Genomic DNA, 20,107 nt, shown 5'->3' on the forward strand with positions numbered 1-20,107 from the left:
TTGGAGTTTGTGTCTCTCTCGTCATCATCATGGTGGCTAGGAGATGTTAACTTCCTTGCCTGGTATACAGGAGGTCGTGGGTTCGATCCTGACCCTGACGCCTGCTGTATATTTGGAGTTTGTGTGTCTCTCTCATCATCATCACGGTAGCTATGAGATGTTAACTTCCTCGCATGGTATACAGGAGGTCGTGGGTTCGATCCCGACCCTGACGCCTGCTGTATATTTGGAGTTTGTGTGTCTCTCTCATCATCATCACAGTGGCTATGAGATGTTTACTTCCCCGCCTGGTATTCAGGAGGTCGTGGGTTCGATCCCGACCCTGACGCCTGCTGCTGTATATTTGGAGTTTGTGTGTCTCTCTCTCTCCCCGTGGCCGCTTGGATTTTTCTCTTGGTCCTCTGGTTTTCCCCGACACATTTAGAATCAACGTCACGCGTTTTACAGTGTTTGGCTGCTGCTATACAAGGGTGGTTACGATCCACGTCCCAAGTCCTGTGCGAGTTGCGAGCATCTGTCTAGGAGGATTTACTGAGTTCACGCATTGGCTGAAACACACGATAGCAATTGGGCAGGGGGAGTGGGCCTTGGGGGAAAAAAAAAATCCATCTGCCATCTTCGCTCCGCATTTAACATTTCACCGATGTATTGATCGGAATGGATTTCCGTGTGAACAATGCGCGTGCTTCAAAACCTGCGCGTGCAAACGGATCGACTCGTGCGTGATTGACGCGGTGCGCTTAAATCGTACTAACGGCGACACAACAAATGAACAGTTACGCGCGCGACAATGATTAGTAGATTTTTATGTTGTTGCCGTGCTGGTGTTTGTGTGTGTGTGCGCGCGATGTGTGCGGGGCGCGTGTCTGCTGTGTGTGTGTGGTGTGTGTGGGGGCAGACTCATAGAGACACATAGAGACACATTGGGGGTTGAGGGGGGTGGGTGATGAGATGGCCTGAGCCGCCCCCCCCCCCCCCACTAACAAATTTATCGTTGACTCCCAGCGGTCGCCAGAGCTTTTGTTCCCTTCAAAGAGCGTCGAATGGCAATCTCGTACAATGTATTTATTTGATATATTCAAAGTTCTGGAGTGTTTGAAATTAACAGGTACACCGTGTTTAATATTACGGGGGAGGGGGGGGGGGGAGATGGTAGGGGGTTTAAATGCAGTCCATTGGTGAGAGAGCTCAGGAAAAATCCGAATCGGAAATTGAGAGATCTTCTCTTCTCACTCACCGCCGCCTATGAACGTTCAATCAATGGCCGGCTTTCAGCTTTCGGCTAGGATGCTCTGACATGGCCATTGGGAGCCCATCCCAATTTACCCCGGACGGTGGATAGTTCTGGCGTCAGATGATTGAACTGTTATTACTGAGTTGATGGGTTCAGATCCTCGGTTCAGATCCTGAGTTCAGATCCAGGGTTCAGATGCTGCGTTTAGATCCATGGGTTCAGATCCTGGGTTTAGATCCTGGGTTCAGACCCAGGGCTCAAATCCTGGGCTCAGATCCTGGGCTCAGATCATGGGTTTAGAGCATGAGTTCAGATCCTTGGTTCAGATCCTGGTTTCAAAGCCATTCAGCTGCCAGTTAATAACCCATTTTCCCCGGCGTCGCGGGTAGCACACATTTTTTTTTGCGAGCTATTTTAAAAGTCACAATAACCTTATGGTAAATTAGCGTTCCAATGGTGCTGAGAAGCACTTAATTACAGTTTTGCTCACGGTGCGTAATGCACTGGAATCAATTAGCAGGGGCAATTACCCGGGATAAACGTGCACGCCGTATCAAAAAGTACACACACACACAGAGAGAGAGAGGGAGAGCTGCGTTCATCCCGTGCGATGACGTAGTTTTGCCGGCGAGGTGATTCGGGGTGGTCGCGCGCCCTGCGTGGCTGTGAAACAGCGGCACCCTCTGGTGCGCGCCGCGGTGAAAGGTGGAGCCGCTCGCTTGCGTCGTGTACGAATTGAGTGTTTTAAAACAATCCATCGGCCTGCATCAGATCCTTGTTGAGGGTGAGCTCAGTCTATCGCCCCCACCCCACCCCCCCCCCCCATCTAAAAACTAAACTATTTTTTAATATACCAGGTAAGGCGACCTGAGCTATATAGTTATTTTTCAGACGCGACCTGGCTATCACAAATGACAGCTCAACGAAGCGGCTTATCGTGTGGGCATGTATAGACGCAGCCAAATACGCTGAACTCGTGACGTTGATTCTAAACGTGGAGGGAGAACAGCGGAGGACCCGGAGAAAAATCCACGCGACCACCCGGATAGAGAGAGAGACACGCAGACTCCAAATATACAGAAGCAGGCGTCAAGGTCAGGATCGAACCCACGACCTCCTGTCTACCAGGCGAGGTAGTTAACATCTCCTAGCCACTGTGATGATGATGAGCGAGACGCAGACTCCTAATATACAGCAGGCATCAAGGTCAGGATCGAACTCACGACTTCCTGTGCACCAGGCGAGGTAGTCAACATCTCCTAGCCCCATCGCGCGGGGTGGGGGTGGGGGGACACTTTCGGCTCTCGACGAGCGAGCGGAGGGGATCGCACGGCCGGCCCTACCCCCCCCCCCTGGCTCGCTGTGACACCAACGGCCAGGGACACAGATTTTGTCTTGCGTGCCCCGACAAAGCACGTGTGTGCACGTGCGTGTCGGGGAGCGGTGGTGTGGCGGTTAGCGCTACGCCGTACTACCACCTCCGGCCAGCCGAGTTCGATTCCCGCTCGCGGCCAGCGCCGGTGACGATTATCTGAACCGGTCCTGAGCCTCCCCCTCGGTCGACTCAGCCTCAAATAAGTATCTGGCGCAGCATGCAAATATTGCCACTAGGGAGACAAAGGTGGCCGGGCGTGGTTGCTGGCCACCCATCCTCACGTGTGCCGGCCTTTGTAGGTGCTACTCGCTAGCAGCGCTTGCCCCAACAGTCTGTTAAGTCTACACGGGGGATCTTTGTCTTTGTGTGCGCGGTTTGCGCGCCGTGCGACATACCCGGCGGCCCGAGTTCGATTCTCGCTCGCGGTCGGCACCAGTTTGACGATTATCTGGACTGGTCCTGAGCCTCTCCAGGGCCAGTGCCTGGTGCGGTGTGTAGTAAACATCGCCGCGAGGGAGACAAAGGCGGCCGGGCGTAGTGGTGGCCGCCCACCCCCCCCCCCCCCCCCCCCACCCTCTTGTGCCCGCTAATAGCACTTGCTCTAAAAGTCTGTTCAGGCTACGGGGGGGATCTTTGTCTTGTCCATGTGGATGTGGGGAGCGGCAGTGCAGCGGTTAGTTAGCAAGATGCTGCGCGTCTTGGGGGGGGTGGGGGGTGGGGGGTGGGGAGGGGAGACAAAGGCGGCCGGGCTGGCGTTGTTCCAAAGCTCGGGAGCCGCAGTGGCAAAAAGCCCGGATCGCCCCGAGGGGGGAAGAGAGCCTTCGAGCGAGCCGGTGGGGCGTGGAAGAGAAATGAATGAAGCGCGCGTGCGGAGAGCGCTGCTGGGGAGGGGATACGCTCCGCGCGCCACATCCGCCTACGTATAATGGACGCAGGCTCGTTCCGGTGGACGTTAATCCACTGCCTTTTACGCTCTCGACGAGGCCCTTCTGCGAGGCGGGAATCAATGTTGGAGGCAGCGCTGCGCATCGCAGCGTTTTTTGTGGTTGCCTCGTCTTTTTTTTGGTCTGGAATGCATTTTTTCCGTTGATTGGAGACTCATTCGACAACGGGAATGACCGCCTCTGCCACGGTGTTGTGTGCACGTTGAGTTTCTTTCGCGCCGTACGTAGCCAACCGTTTTACTTAAATGTTGTTACCAGGTAAGGCCCCACTGAGTCCGGGGTCGAACCCACGAACTCCTGTATACCGGGCGAGGAAGTTAACATCTCCTAGCCACCGTGACGATGATGATGATGATGATAGAGAGAGAGACACGCAAACTCCAAATAGATAGCAGCATGCATCAGGGTCGGGATCCAACCGGCGACCTCCTGTACACCAGGCGAGGTAGTCAACATCTCCTAGCCACCGTGGCGCCCCCCCCCCCTCGGTGTGACGGTCAGCGGCGCGACCTCTGGGCTTGCGACCCAGAGGTCACGCCGGTTTTTTATTCCATCTCCCGCCGCGGAAGATGAAACAATACGTGGGGTGTTTTAAGTATGTTGCGTGTATGTACGTTGTGCTTCCAATCTCGTGAACGGACGCGACCGAGCGGATTCGGAAGCGCAGGGTGCTGAAGCTGACACCGCCGGAGGGACGCGAGTTTGGATTCAGGTTTTTTTGCCCACGCGTGGTGAAAGCTCTTTCCCCAGCGCCGGCGGGGTTTTGAGAAGGTTCTTTGGGGGGGGTGGGGGTGGGTGGTGGTGGTGGTGGTGGTGGAGGAAGGTGGATTGTGTTCTTGTTTGGCTCGCGTCTCTCTCCTCTCGCTCCCTCCTCTCTGTCTGTCTCTCCCGACGACGCCAACCAACTTCTCGAGTGTCCGCCGATCTCGGGCCCTGGCCCAGGTCACCATGACGGCACAATAACACAAAATCACGATCAGTGTGCGCCTTCAACTTACCCCCCTCCCCCCCCCCCCCCCCCGGCGCGCACACCGCTGAGCGTGCCCGTCGGGAGTTGCGTCGTGACGCTAGCACGTGACCATCGTGCCTCACGGACAGACGGGGCCTGGGTTGGACTCCTTCCTGCGGGGAGTTTGATCTGGTGTGAGCGCGGGGAGCGGCGGCGCGGCGGTCGGCGCTACCCGCGACCGCTGGTTCGATTCCTGCTCACGGCCAACACCGGTGACGATTGTCCGAACCGGTTGCTGGGCCTCGGCTAGGTCGGCTCGCCGGCGTATCGGCGCGCAGACATCGCCGCTGGGGAGACACAAGGCCGTGTGGTTCCGGCCACCCACCACCCCCCACTCGTGTGCCGTGCGCCCGGCGTTCACAGGTGCTACTCGCGAACAGCGCTCGCCCCAACAGGCTGTTCGGTCTACACGGGGGATCTTTTGTCTTTGAGTGAGTGAGCGGGTGGAGTTTGTGTTCTCTCCCCCTGCTCTGCATGGGTTTTCTCCCGGGTTCTCTGGCTGCCCGCCCACCCACCCATAGCACACTGTCACCGCAGCACATTGCAAACGGTATTTTTTGCCAAACATCCCAATGCTCAAAGGCCATCTGCGAAATGGCTCGATTTGAGGTGACGCGCAGCAGCAACGTCCATGCTCTCGTCCGATAACTTGGCAGGACCCTTCTTGAGTCCCTGCGATGTTTCAGCGTAAACAGGCATACCAATAATAGTAATGTTATGAACACTTGCGACAGGGCGTCATGGAGTTCCATCCAGTGGTGGTTGAGAGAGGCCAACAGAGAGACCGATGGGGGTGCTGCGATGACAAGATGTTTACTACCTCGCCTGGTGTACAGGAGGTCGTGGGTACCATCCCGACCCTGACGCCTGCTGCTGTATATTTGGAGTTTGCGTGTCTTTCGCTCTCATCATCATCATCATCACGGTGGCTAGGAGATGTTAACGACCTCGCCTGATATACAGGAGGTCGTAGGTACCATCCCGACACGATGCCTGCTGCTGTATATTTGGAGTTTGCGTGTCTCTCTCTCTCATCATCATCACGGTGGCTAGGAGATGTTAACTACCTCGCCTGGTGTACAGGAGGTCGTGGGTTCGATCCCGAACCTGACGCCTGCTGCTGTATATTTGGAGTTTGCGTGTCTCTCTCTCTCATCATCATCATCATCACGGTGGCTAGGAGATGTTAACTACCTCGCTTGGTATACAGGAAGTCGTGGGTTCGATCTCGAACCTGATGCCTGCTGCTGCTGTATATTAGGAGTTTGCGTCTCTCTCCCCGTGGTCACGTGGATTTTTCTCCGGGCCCTCCAGGTTTTTCCCCTCTACATTGAGAATCAACGTCAAGTGATTACACTCTTTGGATGCTGCTATTAATTTCCACCATGCTAAGCCACATTGTGGGGCTGGCATTTGTGGCCAGGTCGCTTCCGAAAAATAGCTATGCAACTCGATGCATTAAAGCATTTTATAATAAAAAAATTCTAACTTTTAATGATGATGAAAAAAATACAATCGGACTTACTCGCCAGTGCATTCGGTCAGAGATTCTGTAAGATCTGTCGTGAACATGCCTCCGGTGAGCACGGTTGGCTATGTACGGTGCGAAAGAAGTTCAACATTAATACTCCACTATACACTGCACTATACACTGCACAATACACTACTCGACTATACATTGCATCACTAGACACTCCACCACTATTATTGAAAACGTATTTATTTAGAAGCACACTTGGCTATGTACGGCGCGAAAGAAGTTCAACATACGTACATTCACTCACCCACCCACTTACCCACTCACTCCCGCACCTCCAATTAGCACAAGTGTTTACATTCCTGCTGATTGGTCAACACCAAATGCAAGCTTGGGGCAAGGCAGCAAAATAACAACAGCAGGCCCAGACCACACCAAGACAACAACGACAACAGTCCCAGACCACACCAAGACAACAACAACAACAGTCCCAGACCACCACCAAGACTACAACAACAACAGTCCCAGACCACCACCAAGACTACAACAACAACAGTCCCAGACCACACCAAGACAACAACAACAGTCCTAGACCACACCAAGACAACAACAACAGTCCTAGACCACACCAAGACAACAACGACAGTCCCAGACCACACCATGAAAACAACAGTCCCAGACCACACCAAGACAACAACAGTCCCAGACCACACCAAGACAACAACAACAGTCCCAGACCACACCAAGACTACAACAACAACAGTCCCAGACCACACCAAGACAACAACAACAGTCCTAGACCACACCAAGACAACAACAACAGTCCCAGACCACCACCAACACAACAACAACAGTCCCAGACCACACCAAGACAACAACAACAACAGTCCCAGACCACACCAAGACAACAACAGTCCCAGACCACACCAAGACAACAACAACAGTCCCAGACCACACCAAGACAACAACAACAGTCCCAGACCACACCAAGACAACAACAACAGTCCCAGACCACACAATAACAACAGTCCCAGACCACACAAACACATTAACAGTCCCAGACCACACCAAGACAACAACAACAGTCCCAGACCACACAATAACAACAGTCCCAGACCACACAAACACATTAACAGTCCCGGACCACACCAAGACAACAACAACAGTCCCGGACCACACCAAGACAACAACAACAACAGTCCCAGACCACACAAACACAACAACAGTCCCCGGTTAATAGGTCAGGGCGGATTTGCGACGGTCCCAGACGCGCTGCCATTGAATGAGCGACGGCCTAACCACGGCCGCTTTGACGTTTGGTCACGCGGCTTTGGCGTCCGCGTGACTTGAACTCCGCCGCCGCCGTCGTCACGTGTTTTACTTCGGTGAGTTTTTTGTTTGTTTGTTTGACGCTTCGTCGAATGTTTATTTTCCCCGAGAATGGGGGAGGAGCGGGGGGGGGAAATCTAAAATAAAAAATCTCGAAGTCGGGTTTCAACGTAACCGGGGACCGCGTCTCCGGTGGGACCGCTGGCGCTTCGTAGCCCCGGCATACGAAGCCGTCGCGCGCTTCGAATCCGTACGCAGCGGAAGGTCACGAACGATGACGACGACGACAATGATCCGCAAGAGGTTTTTTTGTTTGTTTGGGTGAGATCGTGCGAATGTAAATGCTGTGTCGTTGAACTCGCCGCCACCACCACCACCACCCGACACGGCCAATTAGCAAGGGTTTGTCACGTTGAACGGGACGTGGCAGTTCGTCGCCAGCACAGCGCACCCGGTGTGTTGGAGAGAAAATCCGCAACATGGTAAATAAATCCACGACATTGTAAATGTTGCGGATTTACTCTCCCAACATAACGGTGCGCTGTGCTCGTAACGAACTGGCACGTTCTGTTTACGTGACAAACCTTACTAGTTGGTTGTGGTCGGGTGGTGGTGGCGGGTTTAACGACACATTATTTTATTTTCTACCCACGTGACTTTACCGAAAGAAGCAAAGAGTATGGATTCCTGCAGTCACGAAAGCTTCAAATCAAGACACATTCATATATTTACGCGATCTAACCCCAAAAAAAAAACCTCTGCGTAATATTGGTCGCGAAAGCCTACGTGTTTAAGATGATGATGATACTCCTTGGTTGTTTCGGTAAAGTCACGTAGGTATAAAATAACATAATTCAATCACGACGTTTCGATCGCAACACAAGCAATCATCATCAGGTGGAACAGTTACAGCAGGAGAACTGCATGCCGGTCGCTCGTGCTACGATCGAAACGTCGCGATTTAATTTATTTATTTTCTACCTACGTCGTGACTCTACCGAAAGAACCAAAGAGTATGGATCCCCGCAGTCACGAAACACTTCAAATCTAGAATGATGATGATGATGATGGCGATGATGACGATGATGATGGTGGTCGTAATAATCCTCGCGAACCTCAATTTATATTTGACAGCTCTCTCCCGGGTCGGCCCGCCGCGTCACGCGAACATTCCCCGCGACGTTCGTGCCGTCGTTTTGATCTTTGCAAAACATAACGGCAATAGTTTGAAGCGTCGCGATTCTGACTGGCGCGCTTTGGTGGCTCCGAGGCCGCATGCCCTGGCTCGCCACGAGATGGGGGCGCCGCCGCCAATTGTCGACTCCGCCTGTTCTGTCTTGCGCGGGCAGCTTCATCCAGCAGTGGATCGGCCGTGGCTGACGACGACGCAAACGGAAGGTGTGAAATATCACGGCGGTCGTATTTTAACCGCGTGACATCTCCACGCAGGCGCCGAACGCTGTTGTCGCGATCGCGTTCATGTCGGCCTGAAAAAGTACCGACGGATTTGCCACTTTGCTCAGTCAAAAAAGAGATGAACTTGAAAGGGCCTCCCTCCGCTCCGTCGTGATCTCGTGATGGGGTACAGCGGCTGTTTGTGTTTCCCATTGGATGCTTTGTCAGCTTCGCTTTAGCTGGGGTATCATCAGAATTGCAATGTTTACTTGGACTGAAAGAACCCCTTTTTGACACATTCTAAATGTGGAAGGGGAAAATCCGGAGATTGAGGGAGAGAGACACGCAAACTCCAAATATACAGCGGGCGTCAGGGTCGGGATTGGAACCCACTACCTCCTGTATACCAGGCGAGGTAGTTAACATCTCCTAGCCACCGTGATGATGATGATGATGAGAAAGAGAGACACACAAACTCCAAATTTCCAGCAGGCATCAGGGTCAGGATTGAACCCATAACCTCCTGCATACCAGGCGAGGTAGTTAACATCTTCTTTGCCACCGTGAATGATGATGATGATGAGAAAGAGAGACGCGCAAACTCCAAATTTACAGCGGGCATCAGGGTCAGGATTGAACCCATAACCTCCTGCATACCAGGCGAGGTAGTTAACATCTTCTTTGCCACCGTGATGATGATGATGATGATGAGAAAGAGAGACGCGCAAACTCCAAATTTACAGCGGGCATCAGGGTCAGGATTGAACCCACAACCTCCTGCGTACCAGGCGAGGTAGTTAACATCTTCTTTGCCACCGTGATGATGATGATGATGAGAAAGAGAGACGCGCAAACTCCAAATATACAGCAGGCATCAGGCTCAGGATTGAACCCATAACCTCCTGCGTACCAGGGGAGGTAGTTAACATCTTCTTTGCCACCGTGATGATGATGATGAGAAAGAGAGACGTGCAAACTCCAAATATACAGCGGGCATCAGGCTCAGGATTGAACCCACGACTTCCTGCGTACCGGGCGAGGTAGTTAACATCTCCAAGCCACCGTGATGATGATGAGAAAGAGAGACGTGCAAACTCCAAATATACAGCGGGCATCAGGCTCAGGATTGAACCCACGACCTCCTGCGTACCAGGCGAGGGCGGCAACATCTCCGAGCTCCCACGGCACCCCTTCTGTTCCAGCGAGCGACGATATCGTGCGCGGTGGCGGCGACGGCGGCGCTGCCGTTCGGGAAATCCGCGGCCAAGCGACTTTGGGGATTTGCGAACCGGCGTCCGCCCGCCCGCCCGCCCGCCCGCTCGCCCGCTCTGGCTGTCCCGTCGCGACGGTCGTGCAACGGCGTTCGGCCGGGGCCCGCGGGCCTCAAAAAAGTGTGACGGCTCAGCAATTCTCGGTTTTAATAAGGGGGGCCTCGAATGATGCGTGCCCATGTACATTTTGTTTCTGTTGACGATGTCAAACGGGTTATTTATACGGCGTAAACTCGTCCCCACGGGGGGAGGGGAGGGGCGCGGGGGGTGGCGGGGGGAGGGGCGGGGGGGGGGGGGCTGCACCCGTGCCACTCTCGCGCGGCGTGTGCACACGCGCGTCTGGGGGGTGGGGGATCACGCCACAGTAATCCAGCAGTGGATAGACCGCGGCCGATGACGACGGCGACTGTCCGCGATAGCGACACGCAGACGCGCGCGCTCCTGGGCGCGTTAACCGAGGACCCCGCCGTGCCTGCACACTGGACGTGCGTCGTTTGCCGCGAGAAAAAATTGGGGGGGGGTGGTTGCGGGGGCGGGGGGGGGGGCGACGCGGATGGATGGCTCTGGCGCGATCGGGCGGGGGGTGGGGGGGGGGTGATGGGGGGGGTTTCCTCGTCGCGCGGCTTCAGTGCCCGTCCGCCCGCTTCTCCGCCCCCCGGAATCACGTAAAAAGAGATGAATCGTCCAAACCCCAGCTTGTGTGTGCGTGTGTGTGCGTGTGTGTGTGCGTGGCGTGTGTGTGTGCGTGCGGCGTGTGTGTGTGTGTGCGTGGCGTGTGTGCGTGTGTGTGTGCGTGTGTGTGTGTGGCGTGTGTGTGTGCGTGGCGTGTGTGTGCGTGGCGTGCGTGTGTGTGTGGCGTGTGTGCGTGGCGTGTGTGCGTGTGGAAGCGATGCCAAATAAACAGCTGAGATGGTGGGGACGCCGCGCCGCTTGAATGTTCCAGGGTCTCGGTGTGCTGGTTTCAATAAGGGGGGGGACAGCGCTGGCTACGGTGGCATTTGTCGTTTTAATGATTGTCGTTTTAATGATTGTCGTTTTAATGATTGTCGTTTTAATGATTGTCGTTTTAATGATTGTCGTTGCCGCGTCTTTTCTCGTGGCGTTGATGACCGGGTGGGGGGTGTTTGCTTTGTTGTGGCAGCCTTCGGGCGAAAGCTGTTCTCGGCTCGAATTAATTCGAATTAAAACACCTCGTCACATATCACGGGGGACCTTTTTTTTTTCGCCAGCCTCGGAGTATGAAAAATAAGAAATCGGTGTTTACCCTTCCTGGCAATAATGAAACAAGGAGTTGTGTTAAAATGTTCAAATGCCAAATAGATTCAAACTTTTTCAAGGAATCAAGTGACTGCATTAAGCACACACAACTGCGGTACGTTGTTGTTGAACATGCAAACAAACAGGTGATAATCTGTGATGCGTTGTCTCTGAAACCGATTGGCCGACGCCAGAGATAGCGGCCTTTTTTATGGCCTCGTCTCACCACCAGTGTCAGACCCAGAGAACATTTATCGCTCGGGGTCTCTCTCTCTTTCTTTCTCTCATCATCATCACGGTGGCTGGGAGATGTTAACCACCTCGCCTGGTTCGCAGGAGGTCGTGGGTTCCATCCCGACCCTGACGACGCCTGCTGCTGTATAACTGTAGTTTGCGTGTCTCTCTCTCATCATCATCACGGTGGCTAGGAGATGTTAACTCCCTCGCCTGGTGTACAGGAGGTCGTGGGTTCGATCCCGACCCTGACGCCTGCTGCTGCTGTATGTTTGGAGTTTGCGTGTCTCTCTCTCTCTCATCATCATGACGGTGGCTAGGAGATGTTAACCACCTCGCCTGGTTCGCAGGAGGTCGTGGGTTCGATCCCGACCCTGACGCCTGCTGTCGCGGATTTTGGCTGAGGCGGGGAGGGTACGGCTCGGCCCCGCTTAACGAGCGTCTCGGATCGGGCCCGGAATCGGCGCGCCACCGCGCGCTCGCATTGCCGTCCGCCGAAAGGTTTAAAGCTGCGAGGAAGAAAACGACTTCTTCTTTGGTTCTTTCGGTAAAGTCACGTAGAATGAGAATAAAATATTAAATTAATAAAACAACACAATAAAATTCTCACGACGTTTCGGCCACAACACAAGCGGCCTTCTTCAGGTGAAAGGAACAGATCCGTCGGGAGGACAGAGCTTCAATGAGCTTCAACCACAAAAAAAAAAACCGTGAACCGGTGCCACCGTCAACCGCGAGGGGCGACCGTACGTCGATTGCCCCTATGCCGTTCGTGTCGTGTCCTTGGCGGGCCTCGCGTGTCCCTACGACCGGCAGGCAGGAAAGGTCAAAGTTCGTCGTCGTTTTAATCTCACTAGCGCCGGGGTGACTTTATTGATTCAAATTAACGCGCTCCGTGGAAGGGGACCCGGGGTGGAACGGCAGTGGATCATTAATTTACGCGGCTGACCTCCGCATCCAAACTCGCCGTGCGGTGCTGCGTCGTCAGTATCGAAGCTTAACCGTTTTTCTTGTTTACACGCTTTCTATTAACTCCCTATGTTGTTGTTGTTGTATCCTCAAATCTTGTAACTCAATTTTAACCCACTTCCCAATGTGGTATCGGCTGTAAACTTGGTTATGCTTGTGTCATACTGATGACAATACTATATTCTATCATTAAAAATACAGATTTTTAAACAGGGGCGGAGCCAGGGGGGGGTGACAGGGGGGGTGACATTCTGCGTATAAGTGTACGACACTCGGTCTGGCGGACTCCGTGCAACTGCATTGTCAGAGTGTGTCGCCAACCGATGGTTGTCTAGTTCAACAGCCTGACTCTCTCTAAATCATTCTTGAAATTAAAATTTGTTGAATGTCACCCCGGCCTGAAATCCTGGCTCCGCCCCTGTTTTTAAACATTCTTTTTTACACGTTATGTTTCGGCTTGGCTCTAATTGTCCACGCTCAACTGACGTTGGCTGTGATTGGCCCACGGTCCCCCTTACGTCGTGGCAAGCTTTGGGGGCCACTCCCTGGAGTCGTGGAGTTCTGCCATTACTCGTACCGGTACATTTCATGAAAGCGTGTTTTTAAACAAGTGTTTTTAAATATTACTTTATTTATTTCGCAGGTGAGGCCCCGCCGACCTCCTCTGCAGCTCTCTTTGTTGTCAGAAGTGAACCCGGCTCGCTCGATCGTTGTCGTCGTGCGGACGTTCAGGGCAGCAGCCAAATATTCCTGACGCGCGTTTGGTAGGAGGGCAAAGTACAGGAACGGTAAACAAATGGCTTTAATAAAATACGCACGTACAACTTAACAATGCTATATAGATTTTGATTTAAAGCTTTCGTGACTGCAGGGATTCATATTCTTGGTTCTTTCGGTGAAAGTCACGTAGAAGGAAAAAACAATAAGGTGTTATTGTTTTATATTTTTATTATTTTGTTGTTTCCCTTCTACGTGACTTTTACCGAAAGAACCAAGAATATAATGCTATATAGCTATCACAAATGATAGCTCAACGATGTGGTGGCAGTCAAATACTCTAAACGCCGTGACGTTGATTCTATTTGTGGAGGGAAAAACCGGAGGACCCGGAGAAAAATCCACAACGATCATGGGGGGGGGGGGGCGGGAGAGAGAGAGAGACAGAGGAGGACACGCAAACTCAAAATGTACAGCAAGCGTCAGGGTAGGGATTGAACCCACGACCTCCTGCGCACCTGAACGGAGAGCGTTACACTTTCGGGATTTGTCGCGTTCAGGCCGGGCGGTGCGGTGCTACCGCCCAGTGCCCCGGAGCAATATAGGGGCCTGGGTTCGATTCCCGACTCGTTGGCGTAGGTCCGTGCGGAGATTGTGTACGTTCTCCCCCTGTTCTGCAGAGTGTGGAGTTATTGGGTCAGCGTGCTTGATAGCAACACTTGCCCCAACAGTCTGTTGAGGCTATAAGGGAGGTCTTTGTCGTGTTGAGTGTTGAGTGAGCGTTAAGTTCGTGGAGTTTGTATGCTCTGCACCCCGTTCTGCATGGGTCACCTCTGATTTTTCCTACCTGGACGGTGGGTGGGGCTACTTGGGCCGTGGGCGGGGCCACACGGTCAGTGGGCGGGGCCAGTGGTTTATTGGGCGTGGCTATGCAAAAGTGGGAGGGAGGGAGGAGCTGCCGGCTCACTGTGTGCGCTGGTGGAGCCTCCCGGAAATGTGCCACCCTTATTAACCCCATTCCCGCTGCGAGACGTCTGCAAGCCTTGCACGTACGTCGTCGGGACGGGAAAGGGTTGATAAAAGGTCACAACATAAATACAAACAAGGGGTACAGTGAGCTCAGCTCTGAAACGTTATTGCTCACAAGGCACTGCTGGTGGGAAGGGCCTCGACTCGGAGCAGGTCTGGAGAGCCCCTCTCGGAGGGTGTATTCGGCCTGCTGTTACACGCTCGCCAGGAGCTTCGGAAGAGGCGGGAGTTACCCACAATTTATTTCACCACAGGCCGCCCCGCCCGGTCGACTGGCTGTTGCCGCGCCCGATGATACTGCCAGCTGGTTAGAAGGCAGGGCCATTGACTGTAAATGTGTCACTGTCCGGTGCCGGGAGGTGGAATCCGAATCACCACTAACTCGTGCAATTTCTCCCCTCTTTCCCCCTCGCCCTTATCGCCTCTCCGCTTTCTTCTCTCCCCTTACTCCTCTCCCTTCTCGTACCTCTCCTCTCCGCTCTCCCTTGTCCCCCTCTCCCTTCTATCTCCCCTTCTCCCCTCTCTCTCTATCTCTCTCTCTCCTGCTCCTCTCGCCCCCCCGCACGGCGCGCAGGCACGGGCACGTTTGGGCGCGTGCTGCTGGTGCGCGACGCGGCGACGCGCCACCACTACGCGCTCAAGAAGATGAGCATCTGCGACGTGATCCGGCTCAAGCAGGAGCAGCACGTGCACAACGAGAAGGACGTGCTGCTGGAGTGTGACCACCCCTTCATCGTTAAGCTGTACGCGCCGCACACGCACGCACGCACACACACGCACGCACGCACGCACGCACGCGTGCGCAAACAAAAGAAACAAAGGCAAAGATCCCCCGTATATCCTGAACAGACTGTTGGGGCAAGTGCCGTTGGCGAGTAGCACCTCGCGACGATGTTTAATGCACACCGCGCCAGGCGCTCAATTGAGGCGGAGTTGACTTCGGAGAGGCTCAGGACCAGTTCAGATGATCGTCAAACTGGTGCCGATCGCGAGCGGGAATCGAACTCGGGCCGCCGAGTTTGTCGTACGGCGCGCTAATCGCGCACACAGAAAAAGATGTTTGTTACACACTGCCACGAGGTGCTCGTTTGAGGCCGAGTCGACCTAGGGGACGGCCCACGACCGGTTCAGATATTCATCACCGATGTTGGCCGTGATCGGGAATTGAACGCGCACACAGACACACACAACAACAACCGCCATTCGCCACTAAGTGGCGGTGACATCACCACGACGCTTGTGCCAGGCCATGTGCACCTTGAGGCCACTTGAAGCGTCGAACGCCCGCTGGCAGGAGGTCACGGGGCAGACCCACACATATGCACACGCACACACACACATATAGACGGACACACACACATGGACGGATGGACAGCGATCGGTGGCGATCGGCTTGACGTCCTGAGCGTAAATTAAAGTGCACCGTTTTTTCTAACATTGTTTCAAGTAAAGAAATCTATAAAAAAAAATTATTTTACCAGGTAAGGCCCCACTGAGCTTATATCGCTCTATTTCAGAAGCGACCTGCCCACAAATGATAGCTCAACGAAGTGGGCTTATCATCATCACTCGTATGTTTATAATTAACGTACAGCATTGTGGGATTCAATTAGTTTGCATTACGCTAACATTTAAAATATTTCGATTTAAAGCTTTCGTGACTGCAAGGATTCATCTTCTTTGGTTCTTCCGGTAAAGTCACGAATAAAATAATAAAATAACACAATAAAATTCTCACGACGTTTCGGCCACAACGCAAGCGGCCGTTTTCAGGTGAAAGGAACAGACCTGTCGGGACGACAGAGATTTAAAATATTATCGCTAATACATTTTGTTCCTTAAGAGTTTCATTTTTAACCCACAGCATGTGTATATTTTTTAAATGTTTAATTAAACAAACCATTTCACGTTTTTTGCCCTGCTGAGGAAGGGGGGTGGACCTTTGGATGCGCGTGGGGTTGGTGGTTTCGAGGACGGGCGGCTTAAAATCGCAAGCCAAATTTGGGTCTGCGGGGTTGTGTGTGCGGTGGTGGTGGACAGGGTGGCTCGCATTTAATTTGATTCATTTTAGGGGGCTGGGTGGGTGGGGGGGGGGCTGGGTGGGGTGGGGCGCAAAGGGCCGCTGTGGTCAAAATTAGTCCGTGAGAGATTTTCATTTAATTTTTTTTGCCGTTGTTGAGCGCGTGGGGAAATACTTTAACTTCTGGCAAGAAGGTTGCCCCTTAAAATAGAAAACGGTACCCGAGGGTACGTTGGCAAATGTTATAGTTACAGTCACACACGCTTATATATAGAAACATTTGCCACCCATCCATCCCTCCTCACTATGTCCAGTTGCCGAATCGGCAAAGATTCAGCCCGCTACTTTTTTTTAGTTTGTTTACGGTGTGTGGAATTACGGTAGGTGTGTGCAGCTGATGCGCCGCCAGCGTTGAATGATTGAAGGCGACAAGTCTCGGGGGTTGAGGGCTTGGGGCTAGGGATGAAGGAGTCATCGGAGTCGGGTCCATTGCCGGGCGACGGTGGTCGTGGTGGTGGTGGTGACGGTGGTGATGAAAGTGGTGCTGGTCAGTTTTAACACGTAGGCTTTCGTGAACCAATATTGTTCGCAATGTTGCCAATTAGTTCCGAGTTCAGCATTAACCGGTTGTGTGTTGGAGAGTAAACCCAGACCCACAACATTTACAATACGAGTAAGAAATTGAAGGACCATGATGATGATGATGGCGGCAACCGGTGGTGCTTAGCGACGGTGTCGTCGCCGTCGGTGACGTTGCCGGTGACGTCACCGATGACGTCGCCGCCGGTGACGTCACCGATGACGTCGCCGCCTGTGACGTCACCAACGGCGACGCCGATCTCCTCCGACCCCCCACCCCGCGCGCCAGGTTCTGGACCCACCACGACTCGCGCTTCCTCTACGTGCTCATGGAGTACGCGCCGGGCGGGGAGCTCTTCACGTACCTGCGCAACCTGGGGCGCTTCTGCGACGCGTACGGCCTCTTCTACGCGAGCGAGCTGGTGTGCGCCATCGAGTACCTGCACGGTATCTCCGTGGTGTACCGCGACCTCAAGCCCGAGAACGTTCTGCTGGCGCGCGACGGTCACGTCAAGCTCACCGACTTTGGCTTCTCCAAGAAGCTCCACGAGAAGTGAGCGGCCCGCGTGCGCGGGCGGTGGATCGCTGGGTTTCTTCGCGCGTGCGTGCGTGGTTGTGTTTTAGCGTGGTTGTGTTTTTGCGCGTTTGTGTTTTCGTGTGTTTTGTGTTTTGTGTTTTCACGCGTTTGTGTTTTGTCTTTTTGCGTGGTTCTGTTTTTCTGTTTTTTTGTGTGTTTTTGGGTGTTTGTGTTTTTTGCGTGTTTGTGTTTTTGTGTGTTTGTGTTTTTTTTGTGTTTGTGTTTTTGCGTGTTTGTGTTTTAGTGTGTTTGTGTTTTCACGTGTTTGTGTTTTTACGTGTTTGTGTTTTAGCGTGTTTGTGTTTTTGTGTGTTTGTGTTTTTTTTGTGTTTGTGTTTTAGCGTGTTTGTGTTTTAGTGTGTTTTGTGTTTTCACGCGTTTGTGTTTTGTCTTTTTGCGTGGTTCTGTTTTTCTGTTTTTTGTGTGTTTTTGGGTGTTTGTGTTTTAGCGTGTTTGTGTTTTTGTGTGTTTGTGTTTTTTTTGTGTTTGTGTTTTAGCGTGTTTGTGTTTTAGTGTGTTTTGTGTTTTCACGCGTTTGTGTTTTGTCTTTTTGCGTGGCTGTGTTTTTCTGTTTTTTGTGTGTTTTTTGCGTGTTTGTGTTTTAGCGTGTTTGTGTTTTATGTGTTTGTGTGTTTGTGTTTTTGAATGTTTATTCTTTTGTGTTTGTGTATTTTTGTGTTCGTGCTTTGCTTGTTGTTTGTGTTTTACATGTTTGTGTTTACCGTGCGTGTTTGTGTTTTGTGCGTTTGTGTTTACTGTGTTTGCGTGTTTGTGTTTTTTGCATGTGGCAAGCCCAGTCACAATGTGCTGTCCACCCATTTTCTCTTGTGTCGTGGTTGTGGGGGTAACAGTGGCATTCTAAAACTAAATTAGGTAGCTAGCTACCTAGCTCTTTTTTTCAGAAGCCACCTGGCCATCACAATTGATAGCTCAACGAAGTGGCGGGTTATCATCATCATCGTGTCAAAATTTACAGCAGCCAAATACTCTAAACGCCGTGACGCCGATTCTAAATGCGGTGGGGAAAAACCGGACGACCCGGAGAAAAATCCACGCGACCGCGGGGGAGAGAGAGATTGAAAGAGAGACGGAAACTCCAAATATATACAACAGGGTTGGTATCGAACCCACGGCCTCCTGAATACCAGGCGAGGTAGTTAACATCTCCGAGCCACCGTGATGATGATGAGAGAGAGAGACGCGCAAACTCAATATACAGCAGGCTTCAGGGTCGGGATCGAACCCACGACCTCCCGCATGCCGGGTCGAGGGAGTTAACGTCTCGCCACCGCGGTGCCACACCTACTTGCCGTACCGCCCGGTGGAGACGACAGGGGGTGCCGGTGAGGGTGGGTGTGGGCGGGGGGGGCGGTTGGTGGGGTTTCGCGATGGCCGTTCCGGCGTTGGGTGGCAAGACGAGAAGGCTTGCTCCGCCCTACATCCACGACCTCCGTCAGCCGCGTCTGTTGCGTCGAGTTCGTTAAGATCCTCAGAAACGTGCATTGCTCACTGTCTCTGCGGTCTCTCGGCTTCACACTGCGGGGGACGGGGGGGGGGGTGGTGCCTCCTAGCCCGTTCGAGGTCAGGGGACTTCCGGGACACTTGCAGATCTTCAGATGGGGCGCCATGGTGGCGAGATGTTAACTACCTCGCCTGGTATACAGGAGGTCATGGGTTCGATCCCGACCCTGACGCCTGCTGCTGTATATTTGGAGTTTGCGTGTCTCTCTCTCTCATCATCACGGTGACTAGGAGATGTTAACTACCTCGCCTGGTGTACAGGAAGTCGTGGATTCGATCCCGACCCTGACGCCTGCTGCTGTATATTTGGAGTCTGCGTGTCTCTCTCTCTCATCATCATCACGGTGGCTACGAGATGTTAACTACCTCGCCTGGTGTACAGGAGGTCATGGGTTCGATCCGGACCCTGACGCCTGCTGCTACTGTATATTTGGAGTTTACATGTTTCTCCCCGTGGTCCCGTGGATTTTTCTCCGGGTCCTCCGGTTTTTCCCGCCACATTTAGAATCCACATTCGGCTGCTATAGATTTCAACACGATGAGCCACATTGTTGAGCTATCATTTGTGACCTTCTGAAAAAGAGCCATGCAGCTCATCGGGCCTTACCTAGTAAATGAAATAAAAAGATCTCGACAAAAAACGCATCCGTTTGAAAAGCAAAAAAACGGCTTGCTCACTCTTCAGTTGTTTCCAAATGTCTTCCTCGCTTCTTCCTCTTTCCCCGGTCGATGCGTTAACTATTTTTGCCCGCCTTTTCAATGCACGGCGGCCTGAGAACCACCGTTTAAGGGGAGCTCTGTAGGTCGAAATGGCGATTATTATTATTACCGCGTCCCCTCCCGCTGGCGCCTGCGCTCGTAACGTCAGTCGGCGCGCGTTGGCGTTCGCCGCCCTTCCCTGGAGAGAGACCGGCCCTTCCCCTCGTCCGTCCGTATCTCGCCCGTATCGAAAAATACACACACACACAGCCGCGTTGAGCCCCGACGCGGTTTGCTTCTGCCAGGTTGGAGCTGTTCACCTCGCGCGGTGGTTCAAGGTCGCGCCCCGCCGTCTTTCTAAGTACGGTTAAACCTTGTGGATTGCGAGTAACTTGGTCTGCGCGAGTGTTTTGCAAGACGAGCAAATTTTTTTTTAAAATAAATAATAATTTCATCTCCTTCGGTTCTTTC

General features: G+C 53.0%; 1 protein-coding gene across 2 annotated transcripts in view; it reads left to right on the forward strand.

The window, feature by feature from the left end:
• Positions 1–20,107, forward strand: part of LOC142905297 (putative serine/threonine-protein kinase PRKY) — an 85,157-nt gene that overhangs the window by 55,874 nt on the left and 9,176 nt on the right. For both annotated transcript variants that reach the window (XM_076054110.1, XM_076054109.1), the window contains exons 3-4: positions 14,815–14,983; positions 17,129–17,392. In XM_076054110.1, the coding sequence (XP_075910225.1) occupies positions 14,815–14,983; positions 17,129–17,392 (433 nt within the window). The remainder of the gene's footprint in view (positions 1–14,814; positions 14,984–17,128; positions 17,393–20,107) is intronic.

Source organism: Petromyzon marinus, chromosome 64 (assembly GCF_048934315.1).
Source record: "Petromyzon marinus isolate PM22_M1 ecotype Great Lakes invasive population chromosome 64, UKy_Petmar_22M1.pri1.0, whole genome shotgun sequence".
NCBI classification, from domain to species: Eukaryota; Metazoa; Chordata; class Hyperoartia; order Petromyzontiformes; family Petromyzontidae; genus Petromyzon; species Petromyzon marinus.